This window comes from Falco rusticolus, chromosome 15 (genome assembly GCF_015220075.1).
Source record: "Falco rusticolus isolate bFalRus1 chromosome 15, bFalRus1.pri, whole genome shotgun sequence".
Classification (NCBI taxonomy): domain Eukaryota; kingdom Metazoa; phylum Chordata; class Aves; order Falconiformes; family Falconidae; genus Falco; species Falco rusticolus.
The window spans coordinates 19,610,743-19,636,821 of NC_051201.1; the positions used below are offsets into that span (position 1 = coordinate 19,610,743).

Consider the following 26,079-nt stretch of genomic DNA (forward strand, 5'->3'; position numbering starts at 1 on the left):
CGCACCCAGTACCGCACTCAGCAGTGAGTCAGTTAACAATGCCGGCACTTAAAAACAGAACCTGCTGTCGTGCTGGGGTGGATATTCATGCTTCCGTGCTAATGGTCAAACGGGAAGGGTAAAGTAACAGCAGCGCATTGATTTATGCTTCAAAGACGATCAAAAGCAAATGTGTAGAAGAATCCCATTTGCATGGTGTCCGGATACCTTCAATCCATAGCGTTGTGCAGTTACTGCTTTTGAATTTCCTGGTTTTAATGTTCATAATTATTGACCAAGGTCATATTCAACCTTCTTATATTCTAAAAGATACTTAAAATTACATATTGCTTATGGCAAGAGAGGGAGAAATACTGCAAACTACAGTTACGATTTTGCAGCTGAGGTAATTTATCTCAGTGACAGACATGCTCGGCCAAGATTCACTTAAGGAAACTGCAGTGTTTACACAGAAAATATAGAGATATTAACACAGATTGATATTGTCACTTTTGGAGTGGTTACCCAGCCCAGTCTACAAAAAACATCTGAGAAGTCTGCAAACACACATTTCTGGGACACGGGAAAGCGTAATTCAGGACTACCCACGTATTAAGCCCGAAGTCTACTCTGCCACAGAAGCATAGCTTTAACAAGGACAACAGCCCTTTTTTATGGTGCTGAACAGTTGGAAAATATGCAAGTGTTTGAAGAAATCATACCAAGATGTAGAAATATTAAACCCATACCTTACATATTACGCTACCAGGGCTTTAAAATGTCTTGTTTCCTGTCGTTTGCCCCATTTTCACCCTACAAAGCTCTATCACCTTTACTTTAAAAAATTTTACACTACAGACCATCACCAAATTCTCCCAATTCTTCAACAGGGAAGTAAGTGACTAGCTTTCTGATTAGACTGCATCTTACCCAGGTATTCTGGTCAGGCAATTACGAAGGAAATAAACAGCAGAAGTGATCAGAGCTTTCTCAAAATAGTAAGGACTGTACCTATCGTATCTATCCCCCTTCATTCTATCTTTGTTAGGGTAATAATCAATCTGCTTTTGATATTAAGAGGCTGAAAATTGTTTTAGAATATGCAATAACACCGTATTAACAGCTGATGCTTGACATTATTCCCACCAAAAGCATGCCAAAACAGAGCTGCAGCTGACATTTCATATTAGTAATGCAAAGGCAAAAACTTTGGATGGACTCAGTGATTAGTGTAATACCAAGGACCACACAAAAGAAACTCACAATTAAAAAGTTTCACTTTTTTAATGTAAGCTTAGAGTACCAGAACGCAGTTACTGCACCCAGATGACCTTTACTCCTTCTTGTAATGATGTCATATTAACCACAATGTTACAGCACTTCAGTGCACGTGGTCTCAGATAAAACCGAATGTCAAGCTCTGTGTTGACTGAACGACTTTGTTAACCCCCCGTGTAAAACCATGCGGAGTAAGGAACTGGAGCGTAAGGGAGCTGGAATCCAGCATTCAGCATGGGGTAACAGCCATTCTCCTTGAGAACAATGTGCTGTTTTTCAACATTATCACTGCCATCTCTTTCTGAAACGGCTCAAACTTTGACAGGGAAATACTATAAAATCTGCAGAATTCAAGTGCTATCTTAGCTTTTTGGAAAAGTTTGTTTTGACAGAACTTCCAAGCAAACTGACAGGTATGCAGGTGCCATAAAATGCAACCATATCACTTGAGTGTTTATTGTTAAGTGAAACACTTGCCAGACCGCCAAGAGCAGTAAGGAGAGCAGTTAGAACATAACTCTCCTGATAGAAATCTAACTACCAACAATCAAACCCCACCTTCTCCCTAGTTATTACAAGGCCAGCCCAAATGGGCTACCCATCTGAATGCTGATCCTTTGGGGCAGAAGGCAGTTGCTGAAGTGCCTAACACCAGAATGACTCCGGCTGCCCCAGGGTGTCCAATCTGACCTCCACCCACCACTCCAGAAGGGTGTTGTCACCTGTAAGTCCTGTCATACCTACCAGGCTTGTAGAGATGTGTCAGATACTGCTGGGCAACTAAAACAGCACCAAGAAAAAACTGGGGGGGTGGGGTGGGGGGTGGTGGGGGTGTTCTGTTGTTTATTCAATGCACCACTAAAAGCCTGTCCTCCTTATCTGAATGCATACCAAGTGTACGTAACTGCACTGTACCGCTTAACCACTATATCTGCCCAATTCTTTGGCAACATCTGGTTACCTACAGAGTTCTGTGCTACCTCTTCACACTGTGTGGCTCCTGACAGAGGTTACGGTAAACCAGAAAGGAGTCGAGCTCCCCAACCATCACAGCGGCGATCATCCCGCCCAACAGCTGGCACGGAGAGAATCTTTACTTACTTTTGATACTTTCTTCTTCGAGCCATCAGTACTTTCAGCTTCTTCATGTTCCTTAACACCTTGGGTAAGATTTGTGTAGTTGACCAACTTGCCAAGCAGAGATGACACTTTTGGTCGTATATCAAGTTCTTCCTGTGGAAGAAGACAACAAGTCAGCTTCTGCAATTCACAGCATTTATGAAGAGTGGCCGGGGTCACGTCTGCCTTGGTATGCCCGAGGCTGCCGGGCAGTACACAGAAGAATCATCCAGGGAATGACAGAATATTTCACTGTGTCTGAACCACTGATGAGAGGATGTAATCTTCTGAGAGGAGGGCAACCCTGACAGGAAAAGGTTACACCAACAGCTCTGCACCATGTACATCCTTCTCTTTAGGCACTGAAAGGCATGAGTTAGAACAATCCAGAAGTTTGAGCCTTGGGACTCTAAGAAAATGAATGTGTACCTTGCATGTGTCTCTAATGCCAGCTTACATCAACAGATACACTTTTAAAAAGGTCGGGTTGCCAAACAAATCAGAGATTTAGTGATTAAACTGCGGTCACTGTAGGCATGCATGCACTCTGATAATTTTATTACATTTTTTAAACTATGTCATCTAATTCATGTGGCTCTAGATTGAAATCCCAAAAGCCACAACTACAGAGGCCTCACACCTTTACATTCATTCCAGTCAACCTCTCTTGCTGAAAGTAAGTTCAAGGAGAAAAAAAGAAAAAAAAAAAAAAAAAAAAAGAACGAAAAAATTTCTTTCTCCTTTCTCTCTGGAGTTAAAATTTGTTACACATCTAATTGCACAGTAGGTAGTGCATGGTAATCAGAAACAATGTTCTACACAGGAAATACAAACCAATTAAGAAAGACTTCACTATCTGGAGTTTTATCCTACCTTTTGTTACAGTTACTGGTAGTATCAGTAGCGTTATGTACTTTGTACCTATGCAGAAACTGACCCCAAATGGCTAAACAGATGCCATGAGCCAAGCACCCCTTTTCTTACTGTGTCCTCTGATCTGATCTGCAGTTCACATCTTTGAAAACCTAATTACAGCTCCTGCCAGGCAGAGGTCGAGGCAACATACGCCTCCCGTTCAGTTGAGCAGCATGGCCTTCAGCACACTCCTCCCTCTCCTTAGTACCACAGAAAGAGCCTGCAGAACTGCTGTGGTGCTGTGTTACTGCTCATGAAAGAGACAGGTGTGTGACTAGCAGCAGCCACAAATGACCAGCAATCCATGACCTACAAGAGAGTTTAACCTGACCACAGATTTACCGTGCCTCGGAGGGAGGAGACAGCCCAGCTGGCACCATGCTTCCAAGTCTTTTAGCTCTACCACACCGCCTGCAAACATGGTTGCAGCATTTCCACAGTAAGTTCCCGTTTAGCAGCAGGTCAGTTGTACTTGTCCAGGCTCTACGCCACACAGCTGAACTCTGCAGGCGCCAGCCTGGCAGGGTGTACAGCCAGCTCAGGCTGCCCCATGCCGAGTTCCCAGAATGGGAAACACGGGGTGCCTGTTGCCAGCATTGCTGTGCAGCTGTAACTCAGAGGCAGCCCAGCTGGAAAGCAGCTGCAGAGCCACACACTGTGACACTCTGTACCACTCCGCAGCACCTGAGTTTCTGAAAACATTTTTTTGGAATTAAATATTTTAGAATTAATAATTGGTCTTAATGCACCACAATATATTGGCACTTAATGCAGTGCCAGTGAGGGGAGGGTGGGGAGGAGGATTCTGCTGGACTTGGCGTGGCTCCAGCTGGCTTCCCACATGGCAGCCTGGTCCTCTCTGCTTCCACGTGCAAACAGTCATACCTCTGCCTCACAGTCCAAGTGGGCACAATACCTGAGCTCTTCTACCACACGGGGTATCTCTGCCTACTGGTCTCTCAGACAACAGATAGAAACCCACAAAAAAGCACATGGGAGAGAAACAGGTGTTACTGATACACTGTAGCTGTAATGCAGGATACCCAGGCTCACCTACATGCTGCAGCTGTAACGCAGGATACCCAGGCTAGCCTGGGCACCTGAATTTAGGCACTTTCCTACAGAATAACACAGCCCTTCTCAACACAGGGAACAAGCCCATGCTTGTTTTCCATACCAATTAGCCCACAGTGCCACAGCTTCACTGTTTAAATTTTCAGATCACCTGTGTTGCCATTATTTTATTTTTTTTTTTTTTACTTTGTAGACACACCCTTGACCATACCAATGGCTTTTAGATCTGTCCCGCAGTGAGAACCAGGCACCTCAGGTACTGACCCACCGCCTGGAGCATTGCAATGCTCTCTTCCACTTCATACCATGTGCTCAATCCTCCCATCTGGGAAGATCACAAATCACATTAGAAGTAAAAAAAAACGGAAATTACCTCAAACAAGGCCAGATTTCTGTCATAGTAATCACCTCCCTTGCCAGCTTCTGAACTGTTCAGAAAAGGACTGTTCTCCTTATGGTTGCCATGACCTACAAAGAAAAAAAAGCAGGTTTTGGTAAGTGCAGAAAGACAGACGTTGTAACCTTGACAAAAACCATAGGGAATAAATTTGTTTGGACAACTGAATCTGTTTCTTTTCAGTGTCTGAAGTTATGCAACATTCTCAATATTGGAGGTGTTACTCTGGTATTAGAAACAGAAATAGAGTTATTTCTAATCCTCCATTTTCATAGGAAAAAAAAAAGTCACCTCAAAGAAAAATTTACAGGTACTCTCACAGCTATAACACTATCTGTACCATTATTCTCTAACATTCCCTTTTAAAACCATCTCTTACATAGAACAGTGACAAGCAACAGGTCAATTCTCATGCACTTACAAATCACTACTAACACTAAGCGCAAATTTAGAGCAGCATGTTCAAACAGATTAAGTAGATTTAGTAACCCTGAGCATTCAAAGACTAGATTCTGTTATTACAATACAGGTAAAAATTGACCAAAGCCCTTCCCTCTCCCCCTTCTTTTTTTTGCTGTTGGTGTTTTGCTGTTGTTTGGGTTTTTACCATGCCCACTAACCCTAAACATCAAACGTGCTCACTTCAAGATGCTTTTACCCTTTATTGTAGTTTGAACATTTAGACTGCATTCTTCAGACTCCTTTTATGCTTTTAAGTTAAAACCTAACATCAGGTATAGCAAAAGCAAAGCATTCACATATGCAATTAACAATGTTAAAAAAAAAAATTACATCCAAGATCAGTGGAGCTGTTTGTAACAAGTAGTAGCTTACAAAAAAACCAAACAAACAAAAAAAACAACTCACAAAACCAAAAACACATAAGGGCACTATAGTGTAAAATAAGCTCTGGAGGAGGAAAAAAAAAAAAAGCAAGAAGTTGATTCCAGTATTCAGAAGTTCTCAGACCTATGACTCCCATTACACTCTGCTTGAAAAACAAAAATTCCTTTCTTTCGCCTGTAACTCTTCACTCCCTGCTCTTTCAGCCAATACAAACTAAAGAGATCTCCAAGAGTATCTCCTTAAAAAATGATTAATCCAAGGAATACTTTTTTTTCCATTTACAAAAAAAAGTAAGCACTAAAGAAATTGAAAATTAAAAAAAAGATTATTATCTCAAATGAAAATACTGGAAGTTAAAAGTAGTATTGTACACTGAATACATAAAAAGCAAGATATTGAACAGCTGAATTTTTTGGTGTATATTTTCAGTGACTAAGGTAAACAACAAGGCTGCACTAAATTAATGTAACTGAAGTGAAAGTACCTCTCCATTTTGCAATCTGAATCAACTTCCAAAATGAACCTAACGGGCAAAGAGAAGACTCCTCCCCACACCCAGTGGTCAGCATATGCCACACTGTTACAAAAGTAACTGCTACAAGCAAAAAAATGATGAGAAAGTTCAGTACTACTCTTACTGACAGGAAGGGAACACAGGGGAAGGAACACAACTTGCTGGGAATTGCTGACAAGTGTTTTGAACACAACTGTTGGAAAAACATTCTTCACAAGCAACAGAGGTCTTTTTAAGCTTCTGGAAGTAAACACTTAGCTGACCAAAAATATTTGCAGATAGCGGTCTACTGTGCTTGCGTGCCTGTCGCTTTTCTCACAGCTCTGGCAACACCAACACGTTACTGAGCAGCTGCCTTGCACAAGTGGGCTCGGCTGATCTGCTGACCCCACCAACGTGCAAGAGATGTTCACATCGCTGCACGGTGTAGAATTTTGTGCACAACTAGAAAAACATCAGCAAGCTTAGCAACACAGCATCAAAATAGTTATCAACTTCAGCAAAGGTAAATATTTACTAAAAAAGCCGCAAAAACTACTTGCTTGCTGTATTTGTTGGGTCTACATTGGCGGGAGACGCAGACAGGAGCGATTTTATTGCAGTATGTATTATAAGCCATGCCACAGTCCATTCTGTCCTTCTGTGGTTGAAGTAAATTTGTGATTTTTGCTGAGGAAATGGAATTATTGGCCATCCAGGTGTTACTCATTGAATTGGGCACAGCTGCAAATGATAACGACAACATCAACAGAAATAGTGCCTACTGGATTCTTCAAGACTCTGGTCTATACCTTATCTTCTCATCATTGCACTTACCAAACACCGCCAAGTTCATGAGTAATTTTGTTTTGTTTTCTCATTTCCTATATACTAGCTCTGGTAACTGAACGTTTGGGGGAAAAAAAAAAATCAAAGTATTTTCTTTGTTGTTGTTTAAATCACTGAGTGATCTTGAAATCAGTTCTTTGCTGTCTTAGCTTTCCTTGCTCTTCCGTCAGCAACTTTACCTTACAGAAGCAGCTTACCACTACCTCAAAAAAGTATAATGGGCATTCCTTTACTTGTAATGCTTACAGAAACTCTCATGCTTTTTATGTATAAAATCACACTGTTGTCAAGATAACTCATACGTTCAATCTCAGATTTTTATGTAAGATGAAAATTGTTCTGCTCCTTCAAAATGCAAAGCCTCTCATTACCGGCATTGGTATAACCTACCCTTAGAGTTCAGAAAGATTACTTTGTACCACCTCTGAGCCTGACAAAGACCAGTGACTTAAGATGAATCTTCATGTTAATTGGCATTATTTTTCATATGCATCTTCATTTTAACTGCATTAAATTTTTCGCAATTGGTCTCTTCAGAAGCATGCTCTCTCTCTTCCCCTCGCCTCCCCTCCCCCCTCCAACTTCCAACTCCTCTCCATTCTCCATTTGCTTCCTCAAGCATCACCCAGTTCCTTCCCATTAAGACTTTTCCTTGGTGAGCTTGCTCTATACATCTTCCTGCACACAGGAAGCCCACACAAAGCAAACTGCAATAGAAAAATCAGTACAACTAGTCATTGGAAAGAGAATATTGTTTTTGCAATTGCTAGGGCACGTTTTCTTCTCGATGGAAAGGAAGTTCAGGTAACAGAGAAATAGAGCTGGCTTTTTACCACATTCACGGCACTAGCTCCATTATCCTGAAAGTCTGTACAGATTGTTAATTACTGCGGACAATGCAAAAATAAAAAGTGAATTTTCAAACTGTATGATTCTACCGATCCAATGAAGCGCTGCATTAAATCCCCCTCAAGCACTGAACACTTTCAACAGGAAGCAAAGGAGCATAAGTTCATATTCAAGTTCTTTACAGTGATACCCTATTTTAACTTCACCAACACGTAGAACTGAGTGCTGCAGAGATGTGTGCTGATTCAAGAGGAGTACTACACTGCTAAGTTATATACCGCTAATTAAATGATAGCCAAAACCACCTTCATCACAGCTGCACATTCGGTGCAATCTCCTTTTCAGACACATCCTAAATCACATCGTCAAAGTGTTCGTCTCATTTTCCCTCTTTCCATATTCTGTTTGCAATTTCATGAGTAAAAACTATGGCAGATGACCATTTCCTCCACAAATGTACTTTGATAAAACAGAATAAAAAGCATAGTATATAATACATACTGCAATAAAGGATTTGTCTAGTATATTCCATCTGCCAATGAGCAATACCAGCAGCTTCAAAGAGACTTACTTGCATGGGAAGAGCTTGTTTTCTCCATCAGTTTTGGAAGAGAGCGGAGGTGGCCTCGGAAAGCTACTCCGGGGAATTCTTGCCCCAGCTTCACACGAGGACAGTTTACATTCTGAAGCATGAAGTCTCCTGGGCAAGCACCATCTTGTGACATGCGTACAGTTTTCCACATTTTTAGTTATCAAGTCTTTGGTCTTGGACAGTAGCTATGTGGTGTTAGTTTTCCTCATGCAAGATTGTTTTGGAAGGAACATTTCTTAAAGAGCGAGCTATACACTCTGCAACAGAGAATAGTTTATTTGCCTTAGTCCCTAATTAATCCCAATTTTTGAGACAGGCAAGCTATATTCCAAGTAGGTTAATGTTTCCTTTCCACTTGTTTCATTCTTCTCATTCTTTCATTCTTTGTTATCTTTCAATAATTAAGGCATTTTATTTCTGAGTGCTACCAGTTCTCTTCCAAACCAAAGAATTCTATTTGCGGCCACCACTACAATTATACAGTTGATCTAAACATCTCCACCACAGCTCCCTGAACATTTTAGAGCTCCCCTACTCAGGTATGGACACAGGTCTGTAGAACGAAGTTCATCGTCGTGTGGATCACCTGAGTTCCATAAAATATCAAAGATGGTCCACGGTACAAAACCTAAAACTCTTAAGCATGCATACTCCCACACACGCAAACACACAAGCCCAGGAGACAGAATAAAAGCAATAAATGGATGTCCAAACTTTTGCCTAACTTTCATCTCATTGCCAAGAAAAAAGACTGAGGCAAAACTGTAGCAGATATTCTACTGACTGGTTTTTTGTTGTTCTCCAAAAAGTTTATGTTGTCTTTACTTTACAAGAAAAAAAGAAAAGAAAAAAAGATTAGTAACACAGAGGACAGTGTTCATGTCACTGCTTTCCTTCTGGAAGAATATTAGGCCAGAGAGACACAGTTCTGCTGCTTCAGCATGCCAAGTGCAGGTCTTTGTGCAAGCCATTGTGTTTTCTTCAGTAACTTGAGGGATGAAAACCGGAATTTAGAGAGAATTACAAACAAAACATGTATATGAAAGTAACTATAAGAAACAGAGATTAGTGAGGATAAATAAAAGCTGAACAATGAGGCACAGCGAGACTACTGGAAAGAAAGACCAGGAAGCTTCACAGTGATAAACTCTGCTCAGCCAGACTACTAAGAGAATACTCATCCCTGTGAGAAGGTGGCAGGAATGGCTGCATGACTCAGCCTGTCCAGGTTTTATTCTCCTTTATTGTCAGTTTTTGAATTCCTTTAAAGAAAACCACCACTCCCCTACTTCATCATGTTCAGTTCAGTAAGTGGAAATAAGCGCATCTTACAACAACTTTAGATCTTTCCATTTGGACACGATTAACTCAGAGAGACGCCCACCTAGTTGTTAGGGAGGCTCTACCTAGCTGACAAGTTAGGGCATGCCGAAAGCCCAGACGGACACAGCACAGATAACAAGTGAAAAACAGAGTAATGCTAACTGAGCTGTGGTAAGGCTTAAAACATATTCAAAAAAAATAAATAAAGATTCCCAGGAGGACTGAACTTTGATAACAAACTTACGCTGCTTGGCTTTCACAAGCATATATGCCTGAGATAATTACACCAAGTTGGTGCGGTACCTACTCCATGCTAAGCCTCTCAAGAGGAACGCAGAGACCCTCAGACATGCTTGGCTAGGCAAGTATGCTGGACAAAGCTCCAGATATGGCTACAGCCTGTGGCCATGGCATGTAGAGTTGCCATCGTTCTCCCTGCCTGAAATATCAAGAGCTAAATCTTAACTGAGGGCCTAAATATCTTTAAAGAACTTTAGGGTGAACCAGAGCACAAATCAGAATTAGAAGTGAAATGCTAGGCTTGACAAAGAAATGCATTGGTTTATTTACCTCTCTGTAACTAACAAACAGCAGATATTTACTAGAAAACCAACTCAAAGGACAGCCCAACACTCCTCCCCTCAATGTAATTGAATTTCTGGAGCAGCATACGGGTTACTACCTCACTTGTAATTGTACCATGCACGTACAGACTCCTCTGTGTACACCACAGTAAAAAAAAAAAAAAAAAAAAAAACAACACAACTGTAATGAAATTGACTGTGTAGGAGCTAACACCACTTTTTTCTGTTATTCACACACTATTTTACAAGCATCACTGGCCACGAAGCCTGTGATAGCTAGGGACACACACTGAGCTATTTTCATGCACAGAGAACATTATTTACTCTTACTTTTTTACTATTAAAAAAAATAAAAATTGTACTTGTAATATTTCATCTACCAATAACACTGGAATCTAAGATTAGAAATTAAGAGGTGATACCCAAGCAGTTGGCACGGGCTTCCTTTAAGCTAATTTCAGCAATCTAAACGGAGGCAGCTATATTCAACTAACCGTGTAGGCGCACCTTTTACTAAGGGATGGCTCAGTTCGCTGATCCCTGCGGTGCCTCTCCTTCACACACATCTCGGCCTGCTGCAACTTACCTCTAAAGAGACTCTAACTTCAACAAAAACCTGATTTATGGATGGTTTAAGGTATGCAAAATTTATCCTACTTTGAAAGCTAGCCAGTTCCGTTCCAATTTATTTATGCTTTTCCAGATTTTCATGTGTCAAGGTCTTCTGCAACTTTCTACGCAACTGGTAATTAGGGCAGAATTCAGTTTGATTTTTTTGACCACAAAAAACCAAAATAGGTTTGCTACATTTCCTGTTCTCACAAGACGAGAAGCAAATGACTACACCCAAGATAGGTATTCTATAGGGAGGAAAAAAAAAGTCAGAGGAACAACAGGATTGCTGCAAACAGAAATTCTTTTCAGGCAGAATATTTCTTCCTTGCATAATCGGGTAACTTTATTAGTCACAACATTATCTTTGAGGACACTTGTTCACAGCCTTAAGGGTAAAGTTTTAATAGAAAAAGCTGTCCATGTCCATTTTAACTACACTTTGGGGTTTTGGTTTGTTTGCTTCTACAAAAGAAACTGTTCTAACACAGTTCTTGAGAAAGCACTTTCCAGATGTTAACAACGATACTGCTTTCCCGAGCACTTGTATTGTGAGATAAAACTCCAAAAAGGCCGTGCTATGTTCAGATAGCATGCTTTCTCATTGCCACCAGCAGTAAAGTTTTGCAGAACTGAGCACTGCTGAAGAACAGAAAACCCTAACAAGTTCCTTGGCCTTTTGCTAGTAGTTCCAAGAACGCTGGTATCTCCACACTTCAATGCAGCAAAGCATTCAAGAGTATTGTTGAAGGGTATCAGCAGACTCTCAGGTTAAGATAACTTGAGAAACATGTAGATGACAATTTGATTTCAAATACATTCTAAATTGGCTTACATACTTTATTTATGTGGTTCTTCACATGTGGCTGGGCTAAACAAAACCCTTACTCACCCTCAGAACTGTTATGAAACCTCTTCCTTGGTTCATTCAGGAGACTACAACAACTGATTTGATTACAAATGTATTTTTGCAGATATCATTATCCATAAATTTCATAAACAGAAATCAGATATTGATTCTTTTCTTAAATTACACTTTCAATTGCTTAGTAAAAATCCTTAGGCCAAAGTAGAGAACTTATTTAAAAATAATAAAAAAGACAGCCTATTAGAAATGTTTGTTTCTCCATGGACAACACACAGGTAGCCAGAAACAGGAAGCATTTCTGAAATGAAAATTCTGATTACCAACTCATTGATGGCAGCAGAACAGGCACCTGACATCACAAATCTGGCAATGACAAACACTTATTTTCACTTCAGCTACAAAGCAGTCCTTATTTTCCAAAGCACTTTTTTCATGCAAAAACAAAGTCATGATTTTGGATTTAATCTTCAGTTTTTTCAAAACTGAAAATGTGAACTGCGCTATTTTGCAGTAGCAGAAGATTGATAGTGACATTCCAAGCTGAGAAAAAACAGTTCTCAAAATATTTCCAAATACTAAGATCTTAGGCTTGGGGTGGTTTAGGTGTTCAGTTGTTTGTGGGGTTTGGTGGTTTGTTTGTGGTGGGTTGGGTTGTTGGGTTGGTTTTGGGTTTTTTTTGGGGGGGGTGTTGGAGGGTGGTTTTGTTTTTTTTAATTAGTAGTATTATATTTACATCAGAATTAGGAAAAACAGGAAATACAGCATTGCATCTGATACAACTCATCCACACTTGCACACTAGGTGTTGGTAATGAAATAACTAAATTTTGTTAATGCTAGTTCACTTTGAAGACCTTGGGCTACCAGGTCTTTTTCACTGAGGGTGGCAGGACGCATGAGCTGCAAATTCCAGGCTGACCCAGTATTTTATGGAAATAAAGGCTGAAGTTGCACTAGATAACAGCCCACGCAACAATAAGGCTATGTGAGAGGAGAGACACCTGGATAGCTTTTAGACAGCAAAGAGATCCTCTACGTTTGAAACTGGCTCAAACTATCAGCCCCACTGACACTGAACTCCCCCATGCCGCATCCAGACACACGCTTCCACCAGAAACTGCAGCTTAAAGGCCAAACTACCGGCATTCATGAGTATTTTAAGATCATAGTGTGTTCATTCATCATTTCAGACTAACACGTAACATTATGTACTTCACTGCTAGACTGACACTGTCATTAAAGTTTTGAGTTTTACTGAACTTAACCTGACTAGGAAAGGTGTACTACTTAAAATTCATTACACACTACACCACAGGCATCACGTATATATTTATAATCAGCGACAGCTTTGGCATCTACAAAATTGACACAAAGCACAGGTTTGCCAAAAAGCAAATTAAAAAGGTCTATTGTTGATAATATATTAGTTCCCCCGAAACAGTTCAGAGTTTTAAAGGCTGCGCTTGTTTGTGTTCTACATAAAAGCAACAGCCAAAGCCTTCCCACAGAACACCCTATGCAACAGTTAGGCTGCACCAGAGCACAGAATTAAGTGTACAATTAAGCACAGATCTTTGATTTATCCCTAGATAAACACGCGTGAAGTTATATCAGACTTCTACTGTACTTTGCAAAACTAGATTAGAGAACAGCTTTACCAATCAAGTTGACCAACACTGCACAACTCAAAGGATTTAATCCTGTGTTTCAGAAAGCACAATGATTTTATTCTTCAGTTAAGATACACCGATAGTTTCTGAACACTATAATCCTTTGTCGTTACTAATATCAACATGAAGTACTTACCCTTTAGCAATAGCTCTTTGCCATTTTCAGTAATTTGGTTTACCATTATTCTTCCTTCTGCTCTTAGTACATGCTTTAGTAAATGCCGCCTCTGTGAAGTCCTGAGGATCGGACAAATTTCATAGCATCATATTCCCAACATAACTTTTTTCTACCTCCTCTGACAAACTGGCTGCTGGCTGCAATGTTGAATGGGACTGATCTCTTTCAGGAAGCAAAAGGGTTTCTCACAGAAAGCTAAACTGACACAGATATAATCCTGCCATTCTAATCTCTTCAACACTTGAGAAAAATACACAAATGTCAGGATCTTACTGAAAACGCTATTTGTGAAATCCCGAACCAGCCACATTTAAGAGGCACATTGCCAGCTGTTTGCACACTTATTCAGGAAAGCAAATGCCACAAATGTGCTGCTTGCCCAGTGTGAAATAAGACAGCGTTTAAAACCTGTTAATGCCAGGAAAAGTATAGCTCTGTGACGTTAGCCCTTCAGGCATTTCGGCTTTCAAGTGAAACCAGTGATGTATTTCTTTCCATCTTCAATACTTTTTACTATGATTACCAATTAATGGATGAATTGTATGCAAGACCACAAAGGAAAAAAAAAAAAATGCATCAGCACGATGAAATGGAGGTTTATATAAGATACATAAGTAAATACTAACGTAATGATTCTAAGCAGTTCCTAATTACTAGAACCCCCTCCCATTCTGCTCATTCGTAGTGAGGTCCTCTGGATGGCACACACCACACTGAGACCTATCCAGTAGGTGAATGCCTATATAAATTAGATGCCAAGTCACTTCTGAAAAATTGGATTTAGGAACTCACATCACTTAGGAGCTTTCATAATGTAACTTGTCATTGCCAGCTGAAAAAAACACTATAAAAACAACCTTTGTACTTCACTGTAATCCACTTCAGAGGTTCTTTCATGTGGAACGACTCCAAATCATTTCTCACGACTATCCTCCCTGAAACTCCATCCCTTCACATGCATGAAGGCACCTCAGATACTCTGAGACGGGGTGTGCTGTATAGGGAGAAGCATTCCAGCATTTTCCCTGCCTCAGGAAAAGCCTCTGACCTTGCTGTAGAATGTTCTCATTTTCTCTGAGAGATAGCAACATACATCTCTATGAGACCAGCATGCAGATTCCATGCGATACTCAATTCACCTCTCCCATACCAAGCACAGAAATCTTTTTCAGCCCTATACCTGCTCAGCTGACCATGGCTGCACAGTAAGACGGGCGAGAGAACAACAAAATCCAAACTAAAAAAAAAAAAAAAAACAAAAAAACAAAACAAAAAACCACACCAAAACAACCAACCCACAGCACACACCACAATTTCAGACAGAACTACTCCCTTCTCCAGATCAACATGTGCCAAAGAAACAATTGTACAGGCACAATTGTGTGAGTGACAAGGAGATGGGAACAGCAACCATTAATTCAGTATTGCCGCCAGCTCAAAAAATTTCCTACAGGGAACAAGCAGAAATAGAGGAGATATGAGCCAGACTGCTAACTAAATATCTCCAGACGTACAGAAAATAACAGAAAAAGGAGGTTTAATCACTTTGGAAATTTCAGTGCATGTACATTCTATGTGTTACATACTACACAAAGTATATTAACAGACATCTACTATCCATTCCTAGAAAACAGTAAAAAGACATCTGTAATCACTTACAGCTTATTGTGAAGCCCTGAATATTTTAACTGTATTCAGTTATCTCACACAGAAAGTGCTGAACATCAGATTTTTCTTACATTTGAGAAGTACTCTTGCATGTGAAAACAAAGTGTGTGAGAGATTTTTTTTTAAGCTAAGGGGGGGGGGGGGGGAAGGAAAAAAAAAAAAAAGAGAGAGAAAGACAAAACAGAACTAAGTTGTATCTGCTCCAAGGATGAAGAGCTGACCTTTCAGCATGAAGTACTAAAACCAGCCAAAACTCACTGTAACTCTTGTCATAATACTTAAAGAAAGTACAAGTCAGCATGAGACTTCCCCAGGCAAAGGAAGTCACTCCATCCCACCAAGCATTTTAGAGGGCAGAGAGCGCTCTGATATTGCACACAATAAGCAACAAACCACAGCATTTGTAAAATACATATATTCAAAGCCGTGTTTATGAAGAGCTCACAGGTCTTCCAAAATAGCAGAAAATATTTCAGTGTGCAACACACAGCACAGATCAAGACAAAGTCAGATACATGGAGAAGCCACAAGGGCTTTTATCATCATTTTACAAGAAGTTCATCGGTTTGCAAGAGGATCAAAGCAAAACGAGTACAGCACGCTAGATTATAGAAACTCTTCAAGGAGCAATAGGCAACATGAGACCACCTGCCTTCTGCTCCAACAGCGAGGAATTACATCAAGCAATGCAACAGAACCAAAGTCAGAAGAACCTCAGGGACACATAACAGTCAATTTGCTCCTGCTAAACATATGCTCCTACCACCAAGTACAGAATACAGTGTCTTAAAAGGGCAGAGGCAAAATACCGCAACTACTCTCCACGTGTTGCCTTGAGTTACAGCTTCAAAGCTCCCTGCATGTATGCTAAAAGACATCTTAACACATAGCAGATAATCATCCCACTGTCTGGTCATAGAGTAACGGGACTTCCCAAACATAGCTCAGCTATACCTCCCTTCATGTTTGGCTGCAATGTCCCTGAAATTAATCCCTGCCATTACCACCACACTCTCTGGAACATACCGCCACATCAAAAGTGAATGGTTTGTGTCCGCCTAGGCAAAGTAGCCAAGATATAAGCTAGATCCATGTGGGAACTGAATTGGGATAAGCCTGGCAAAGGTTGGCTTGTGATGCTCTAAAAACAGCTGTGCCCTGGGGATCATGCCCCAGTACAGGGTGCAGAACACAAATGCAAATCAAGGGAAAAGAAGGGGACGTGCCAGGAGGAGACAGACAAGTGGTACTGCTGCTGAACACTTTGTATTGTGAAATCACAGACTGGACAGTGAAAACTTTAGCAGAAGAAAGCAGAAAACGTTTGGGAGCAGTAGGTTCTTAAATCAGACCTGCAAGACTATTAAAGAACTTCTACCTTTGCCCTCTGCATCAGCTCTGGATACAAATATATACTATAGTAAGGAGTAGTAAAAGGGATGTGCATTCTATCATTTAGAAGTGTATCAAGAAGGCAAAGCTCCTGAATGCAAAGGTAGAAGGCGGAGGAGAAACACTGATGTGCTGTCCTCCATCAGAGACAGCAGCAGCTACACCATCTTCTTGAATTACTCTGAGTCCTGACTCGGATCTGACCTCCTACATGGGAAATCCAAAAGTGGACTTTGCACACAGGAGCTAAGCTCGGGGCTGCTCAGCTTGCAAGCAGAGACAGTGTCATAACAGAGAGTAGCACTGCTATAGATAATTTTATGAAAAACAATTATACTCCAGGGCATTAAAAAAAAAAAAAGTTATACTGCAGCAATCAGCAATTTAAAGCGTGCAAGAGCAAGTCTCAACAAGTTTGCCCTCCTTAGGAGTTACTCTGAGCAAAAGGGCAGCTTCTAATGGCACACCATAAAAATCCCTTTTTCCCTTCGATGTGGAAGCGAAAGACAAAAGTTTGGATGGTCTAACTTGCTTCACAATAAAGAGGCATATGTTCCAAACCCCTCAGATAAGAAATCGCTGGCTACTGGTAGGAGATGAAAATGAAGGTTGGCAATTAGACTGCAGGAAAAAAAACCCAATACATACAGGTTTGTTCAGGCATAATTAGCTTGAATCTATACATAGCAAAGCATCCCTCTGCCCTGAACACAGAGATGTGTGCCACCTCTCCTGTCCCAGGATCTTGTTATACAACCTCTGCAATGGTTCCCTGCAAGCCAGCTTCCAACATCAGCTTATAGCTTTGATTCTAATTTCCAAAGTAATCAATGGATTGCATTCTAATTATATTAGAGACCATATGTCAATCAATGAAAAAGTTGAGCTTCTAGGTCACTCGGGTGAGCGGGGAGAAGGGGGTCAACTAAGCATTCTGGAGTGAAGGGGACGGACCTGTGAGACAGCCTTCCAGGGGACGTTAGGCAAACCCAGAATCTGAATACCTTTGGAAATGCTGCTAAGCCATGCCCTAAGCATATGAGCTTCCCAGTTTCCTATCACATCACTGTGACCACCAATATGAGGGTGGGATGATGACTGTCCCCTCAACAGTACCAGCAGTCTCCTCCCTCACCCCCTGCCCCAGCTGCCCAGCCCAAGCTGGCACCAGCCTCTCATCTTCTGCTCAGCAAAATGCCATTTCATTTACATTTTGGACAAGTCTTAGGCTGCTTCCAGTCAGCAAAGCATAACTAACTTGGCAAAACTGCCGACTTCTGAACCTCCCCCATTCATCCATAAGCTAAAGCTCCTTTTGGGCAATAAGCACTCTCTTCTGCAGATTGAACTTCACTTCTCTGTCCTACGGAGCAGAAGGAAGATCAAAAGATGATTAAGAAAAAAAATCCACCAAGCACCTTTAACGGTACCAACAACTGTGAACAAAATTATACCCAGAACTGTTCTAACCTATACCTCTGTTGCTCAGACATGAATTAAGACTGCTGGAAAGCAAACAGTCTTCTTCTCCAGGCCAAACCCAATACCTACCACAAAATCTAAAGCCCTATTACGTGACCTATCAGGAAAAATTGCTACTCCTTTAACTTCTTTTTATGGTTCAGAAGTGACAGCATGAGACTTGTGAAACAGCGTGTAAACTAAGAGTCGCTGAGGACAAACAGGCAGTAGACAGCCTACAAAATAACCTGCGGATAAGGGTGCGGAGAATGGCCGAAGAAAGGGGACCTGTGCTACACAACAGTATACAAAATGCTATCATATCCAAAACCTGGAGAAGTTTACTCCACATGCATTCTAAAAGCTGTATTTTTCCTGGTCACGTAGACTTTTCATAATTAAAGACAGAACACATTAAATGTATGTCAATTATTTGCTTTCATTAAAAGACTAATATTTTTGTGTGTATGGTATTTCGTTATTTTGCTTGCTTAAAAAGAAGATATTGTTTGCTTAGCAGCCAGTACAGCAGCCACTGTGAAAGATGCACAGTTCTCCATGCATGACAAAATCCAAGTATACTGAAAGAAATCATCCAAAGCAGCTCAACTGAAAGAACAAGAACAGAACTACTCATTGCTAAGGGATCACTTGGCATCATTTAAACAGATGCCTATTGAAAAATAATAATTAAGAGGGTTTATTACTAAATCAATCAAACAAACAAAAAAACCCTGAAACTTTCTTATTTGTGAAAATAAAACTCAGCTTAGTACAATTAAGAGATTCAAAACGTGCAATTCAAAGGTTACTGAATGGAAACATCCCTAAAACGTAATTCCAATAGGCTTTAGACCATGTCTTAAAGTGGTACATATTTTTTTTTCCTCTGTAGCTCAGGTCACAAATCAAAGTATTTAAAGCAAAATCTTGAACCATCAGGTTGAAGACACGAACCCTTGGGTCAAATAAATCTTGTTCCCACATACTGGTGATAACAGCAATTTCTCTGTAATATAGATCAGCCTGTACATTAAATTATTTGTTACAACACAGTCAAGAAGAGGTGTAAACCTTTAACTTGGTCTTGGAAGGGGAAGCTCACCAAATGCAGCTTTTCCCTCCCTGTGGCACTGGGTGTCACCCATTCTGTTACACACTTAAAGCAGTGATCACTAAGTGTTAACTTCCTCAGTGGTGGTGGTTCTTTAACTTCAGCTAGTGGCATTTACTAGTTGGCTACATTTCCTGGTCAATGAGGCTGCAAAGGACCTTAATCTCGACTCTACATAGAACTTTAGAGCAAAAGGCAGATTTAAACTTCACATTTAAGAGCATGCAAAAATATATTCTTTAATTTTGTTGCAGTGGGGAATAGAATGGAAATGTCACCGTTTTCTTTAAGGAAGTGAAACACTGAAAAAATTTGTAAGGGAAATTGAATAACACACACCGAGACCAATTTTATACATGAGAGAGATATGTACTACAAACACGGTAAGAAATCCCAAAATTTATTTGAATTTCTTTAGAAAAGTGCAGAGATTGAATAAAAGGTATAGCTTCGGCATATAAAAAAAACCCCAAATTTAGTCTCAAATCAGGTTTGAAATGGGCGCTTAGCAAACCAAAACGAGAGCATTTGCAGGTAGAGTTAGATGGAAAATCCATGTCTTTTCATGTGCATTTGCTTAGTCTTCTATATGCAGGTGTTCTCAGAAGCACAAAACCTCAGCAGCTACCAAAGACCAACAAAGGGTTGTTTGGAAATTTTTTTCTTATCTTCTCTCAGATTTATTTTTTTTTTTTGCAACATACACACACACGTACAGTTACAGAAGCTGCTTTCAGATCACTTAGACCTATCACAAAGATCCTTCCCAGAGCTTTCCCAAATGACTGAAATGCCAGAGAACCCACAAAAAGGCCCATGTTTTTCTATATTTAGCCAAGTCTCCTGGCCGCCAGCAGTTGGCACCCAGATCCCCTTGGTACTGGACAGCTGCAGCCTCTCCAGCTCTGCCTGTATCACCACACAAATCAGAAGAGGTGTGAGAGACATGCTTAGCAAAAGTCACAGTTTATGCAGTAACATGAACTTTTTTCTTTTCCTAGGCAAGCATTTTAATAGATGAATTAAACCTTATGACACTCATGCTGCTATAAGAAATTTGAGGTATTCACCATGGGCTGCACTTAAAATGAGCTTCTCTGAGAAATTCCTTTGCTTACAAGCTATAAAGAAAGTATATACCACCTGCTTCACCCACGCAAGTGTTATAAACAGCCAACTGTCTCACAGAACACTTCTCCACTCTCATTTTTCACATACCCCACTCTTATCTTTCCTTATCTGAAAGCAAGAGCCCACTTATCTATGCACCTGTATTGCTGAGAAAAGTAGTGCAGAGTTCAGCACCGCTCTCAGTGCTGTGCTAGCTGCTGACTGCACTAACAAAAAAAAGAAAAAACGATACAGGACTTCACACTGATGATGCTACTGCTAAGACCCCTTTCAGGATCTGCATCTGAAATGATAAAAAAATTGCTGTGTATCCTACAAGTATCCCTTATAGGACTGGGATGAATATTGACATATTTAGCACTGACAGGACACCTTTAATATCTCAAATTCACCCATTAAACTTAACAGAGAGGGAAAACAGATGCCAAGCTTAGCAGAACACAAAACTCCCTCCTTCCTCATCAAAATGCAACCAAACTGAAGAAGGTACAGTCTCCAAACCATTTTCAGCAAGACAATAGTAAACAAATCAACGAAAAGCCAGTTCACTGACATCTGCACATTTCTATTCTCGGGTTACCTTCTTTCCTCCCAAACAAATCAGAGCTGCTGTTTCAACTTCTCCCCAGGCTCCCTCCTCCGTGACTTCTTTCTGCAATCTTAAGGCAGTATTAAAGCTGCTGAAGATGCACGTGCTACAGAGGTTCCGCAAAAATATCCTCCTATGACCACTGTAACTGCCATTTACCCACATGGCTGCTAGCAGAAGTTCTTGAATTTAAGATAACCTAAAATGTGTTTGCACATATTTTTCTGTCACTACTATTTAGATGTAGTACCTGATTCATCACATCACTAATTTTATCTATCTCTGGACTTTGCCAAAACACCTACATATACAAATTAAGCCCTTTGAAAAGGAATTTTTGAATGGTTTGTGCATCCCCACTGAAAGTATCTTCAGACATATTTTATGTGAGCTTTATTTCAAGTCTTGCAAAAGGCTTAAAACCTTTACTAGTAAGTTGCCACATATTAAAAAGCAGTGAAATGGGAAGAAACCTAAGGTATAAGCACACTGCTATCACACCAGAACTTTCTTCACCCATCTTCTCGAAAACAGCTTACTGCAAATGACCAGCACAACCTGTTGCTGCACAAGGGCACTGTACATACTGATGTAGACTGTAAGCGTGAGGAAAAGGTCTCAAGTTTACTTAGAAAACTCTGGGCTGAAAGGAAGCCATGTATAACTGGAACATAAGCAGAGCAATTCATTGGCAAAACCCAAGGGTGGCAGCTGACCAAAGCTGGTTAGTGACACCAAGCTGATTAGTGTCTCATTTCCACAAACAAAAGTCACGGGAAAATAAATAACTTCCCACAGGACACATGACATGGCTGCGCTTGGGTTAACAGGGTGCACAATCACTGTGGAGCTGAGATTCCTATTAAAGCAAAGCTTATTTGGTTTTTTTAAACACTATTCAGGCCCCACTGTCCCTCTTCCTACCCTCTGTACCCAACTTAATGTGCTGGCATTATTTCAAAGACTGAAGGGATGCCAAACTCACATTTCTCATCCCTGCCGATCCATAAAGCAGGGCTCACATGTTTATCATAGGATCACAGAATAATTCTTTGTACTCCTTTTGCTAAATGGAAGATGTCAAAATCTATTACAAGCAGTGGTAGTTGGTGGAACATGCTTAGAAAAAGAAAAAAAAGGCTGATTTTATTCACAAGTAAGCACTGGAGCTGTCTGGGAAGGCTAAATTATTGCACACTGACTAATGTCTTCTTATGGAAATGGTTGACAAGAAATTCTATTGCAGAATGGCTCCACGTCTGTAGCGTTTAGGTAACACCGTATCACTTGATGTCCTAAAGAAAGCAAAATTCAGAAAAAAAAAACAACATTCAAAACCAAGGCTATGACAAATAAAGGTTGGAGCAAAAAGGGCAGAGTGAAACCAGGATCGGTCAGAATCATAAGCAACAGCCTAAGAGATTGCGCAAGGAGTACTGAACAATAAAGTAACTGCTTCACACGCTGTTACACACCCGCTATGAACAGTTACATTACCATGACAGACCGTCACGAAGGGCCATATGACTAACCCATCTCTGATCAATCCAAAGAAGTCTTTAAATAAGGTTCTGAATAGCAAGCTGATAAAACAAAACCTTGCGTGGAGAAGATTCATCAGAACAATCACAACTAACAACTCGTCCCGACTGCAGTGGCGCTACTTGATCGCACAGAAAGACTGGACAATTGGCATTGCTCAGGCAGCTCTGTGTGCATTCACGCACTGCCATACAAACCACATGCCCTGTGCTAGGGCCACAACCTAAAACTCTGGAATTGCATACTCAAGTCACAGTTTACCTTGGCTGGAACCAGGGGCATCACCAACACCAACAAATCCCTCCACGAACCCCACAACCAGCGGCTCCAGAAGGCTCTGGAGGGTCACTCTCCTCCCTCTGGTCCACAGCGCTGCTCCAGCCAGTGCTAAACAGCTGTGAGATACTTCTGTGGTCAACAGGAGCTTCGACCCCCCCACCATGTCACGTTATCAATGCTCCCCCAGTACAAGAGGCTGCGGTACTCTGCACAGGATGTAGAACGAAGCACCGAAACCCAAAGGAATAACACAAGGGAGTTCAGATTCCCCTCTACAGAGCCACGAACCCAAGAAACCTAGGAAGACAGAAAAGGCTGCAGGGAAGAAGAACATGCTTGTCAGTACAAGTAGGCAAGACAACATATCTTTATACATACACCCTGAGGATATGAAACAACGCTTAATTACTGTGAAAGTAAATTAAAAAATAGAAGGCAGCTACAGTTCAAACTGAAACAGAACTAACTACCATATATTAATAGAGATGTTACTAGATATTTATCAGTTTGTTTAAAATAAAGAGACTCAGCTAACTTCCAGCAGCGTGGTTCCATGCTGCAGTCGGAATAGCAGCACTTAAGAGATCACGGCTTGCTGGCTGCTGATAAGACTGTGAGACAGGGAGCCAAGTATCTTGCAGCGTGTTGTTTGCAAACATCCTACAGACAGTCTGATATCCAAATGACAGGCGGTTTGAACTGACCTTCCCTTATCCGCCACAGCAGTGGCTTCCACAAAGTCACACTTACCAAGCCATGGCCAAGGCTAGCTAGTGGAGAAAGTACTCCACCAGGTCTCCGCCTCAACCTGCTGAGATGGGTGAAAAACACCTGTTACTTTCATATGCAGGAACTGCATGTTCAGTAACCCAAGAATAAAACAGACCTTTTTTGACAAAATGAAGTCAAAGTCCTGCACAGCCTTTAGGGCTAGAGCTCACCTTGTCTGTGACAACACACAAGATGGGAAAAGCACCCACCTTTCCTCATTCCAAAATGCCCACGCTAGAAAAGAACCGACACAATGGACATTAGGCCTACGTAAGCTACTTGGTGTATGAAATTTAAAATTTGTTTGAAAACGATGCAAAGAAAGAAAGGGAAAAAAAGAGAAAGAAAAAGAATGGCGCATATTGGAGACAGAGGCGCAGATTCGCAGAGAACTGAACAAGGTGACAAGGCAGGAATTGGACCTTGATCTCATGACAGTCGAACATCACTCAGCAAAATAAGCCTGCTCGCTTCCTTAAGCACAGGCCTGAGCAGCGCAGGCTCCCTTCAGGGATTACTGTGTGCTGAATAACATTCACACTCTTGAAAAGTTTGACTGCACAGGCAAGGAAGAACAGGTCAGGTGTTTACTGATTTTTCTTTTGTTGCCTAAAGTCACACATGATTCACAGAGGGTAAGTCAAATCCACCAGCTGAGCCCGTGGGAAGATCTTCCTGAAGAGGTTACAGGGCTAAACGTAATAACCAAGGCAGAAAAAAGAAACAGATCCCACAAAGAGCTAAACCAGCCTTTTTACCAGAACTGCTCTACTCTCCAGATGTAAGCAGCCTTCAGTTTTACCGTAAAAAGACTTGCCGTATTTAAACTGATTTATACCTAAAAGTCACAGCCGCACACCAAGACAGGCTGAGCACCATACGAGCTGCCTAATGAAAGGACGTACTTCTCACCACCCAAAATCCCCTCCTACTTACGTGCTCCTCTTCTGTAAGCGGAATGTATTAGCGGCGCACACAAAGCAGCTCCGCCGAGCCGGGGCAGCTGTGCGAGCCACAGCCAGCCCAGCACGCTGCGGTGCGCCGGGGCCGGCGAGAGGCAGCGAGCCCCGGCTGGGCAGGCGCGTTGGGAATGACATAAGCAAGAAAAGCAGTCACCTGGGATTCGGCTCATTCAACCGAATTCTGTCACCCGTCCGTGCGGGCTGAGGAGCGCTGGAGACGTTTGAGCGTATCTCCGCGGGCTCTTATCGCCTCTGATGACTGCAGCCTGCGGGAGCCGCGATAACAGCCGGCCCCGGGCTACGGCTACCAACAAGTGGAGGGGCATCCCCGGGGCGGGTCCCGGCCCGGCGGGGCCACCCCAGCCACCGCACCCCGAGCCCACCCGCCGCCCGGCCCGGGCTGGCTGACGGCCGGCGGCGACGCTGCTCCGCCGGGCCGAGCTCCCCCGCGGGCCGCGCCACGGCGGCGTCCCGGCCCTGGCAACGAGCGGGGCCGCCGCCCGCCCCGGAGGAGCCCGCGGAGGGTGCGGGGGGGAGGGCTGCTCCTCCGGGCGCGGCGCCCCTCGCCGCCCCTCGCCTTTGTGTGCGGTAGCGATGCGGAGCGGAGGAAGGCAGGCTCGCCCCCGGCCCCCCGCCCCGGGAGCGGCCGGCACCGCCGCCCCCCCGCCCCGGCCATGCCCCGCTCACCGTCGGAGCTGACGGTGTCGTAGGAGTCGCCGGTGGCGGGCGCCGCAGCCGGCTCCCGGTAGTCCACCCAGCTGAGCCCTTCTACGCTGTCGTACTCGGCGCGGTGCTTGTCCTCCACCGGTACCACGGTGAAGTGCGGCATGGCTGGCGGGGCGGCGAGGGCTCCCCGCGGCACCGCAGCGAGGCAGGCGGGACGCGGCGCGGAGCCGGCGGCGCATTCCTGCCCCGTGCGGTCACTTCCTCTCAGGAAACCGCGCTCCTCAACTCCACCCATTCCCCCTCCGAGCCGCCGGGGCGGCGAGGCGGAGCGGCGGCCGCCGCCCCCGAGCCGCCGGGCGGACGGGCAAGGCCGGGGCGGCCCCGCAGCGAGGACCGGGCGCGGGGGAGGGGGTCGCTCCGCCGGGCGGCCGCGCTCAGCAGCGGGGGCGCGGAGGAGGGGCCGGAGGCGGCGAGGCGGCGCGGGGAAGGGGGAGCCTTCCTCCCGCAGTCATCGTGACGGGCGCCGGGCCTGGGGGCGGCGGGAGCCGCGGCGCGCCGGGAGCGGGGCGGGGAGGGGCGGGCCCCCTCGGCGCCCTCCGCCCGCGGCCCTCCCTTGCCGGCGCTGCCGGGCCGCCTCGGGGCGGAAATTTCGCTCCGCCGTGCCCTGGGCTGCCTCCAGCACGCACCACACACGCCCCCGCCGCCATTTGCTGGGCAGCAGCGGCGCGGGGAGGGCGGTGCCGCGCCCAGCCCGGGGGGGCGCCTGCGGACGACCACGGCGCCGGGGCCGGGCGGGGCGGTGGCTCCGCTGGCGGGGGCCGGGCGGCGCGGGCGGAGGAACCGGGAGCCCTGCGGCGCTTTGAGGGAGCAGAGACACCA

The 26,079-nt window shown here is 43.2% G+C and overlaps 1 protein-coding gene across 9 annotated transcripts in view; it reads right to left on the reverse strand.

Annotated features, from left to right (window-relative positions):
• Nucleotides 1-26,079, reverse strand: part of SLC12A4 (solute carrier family 12 member 4) — a 61,393-nt gene that overhangs the window by 24,693 nt on the left and 10,621 nt on the right. For 2 of the 9 annotated variants that reach the window (XR_005107665.1, XM_037409036.1), the window contains exons 1-3: nucleotides 25,222-25,479; nucleotides 4,739-4,833; nucleotides 2,359-2,490 (exon numbers count right to left, since the gene is read on the reverse strand). Coding sequence is in view for 8 of the 9 variants with exons in the window: in XM_037409036.1 (XP_037264933.1) it covers nucleotides 2,359-2,490; nucleotides 4,739-4,833; nucleotides 25,222-25,363 (369 nt within the window). In the remaining variant the exon portion in view is untranslated. The other 7 variants (XM_037409040.1, XM_037409037.1, XM_037409039.1 and 4 more) reach the window with 7 other exon arrangements.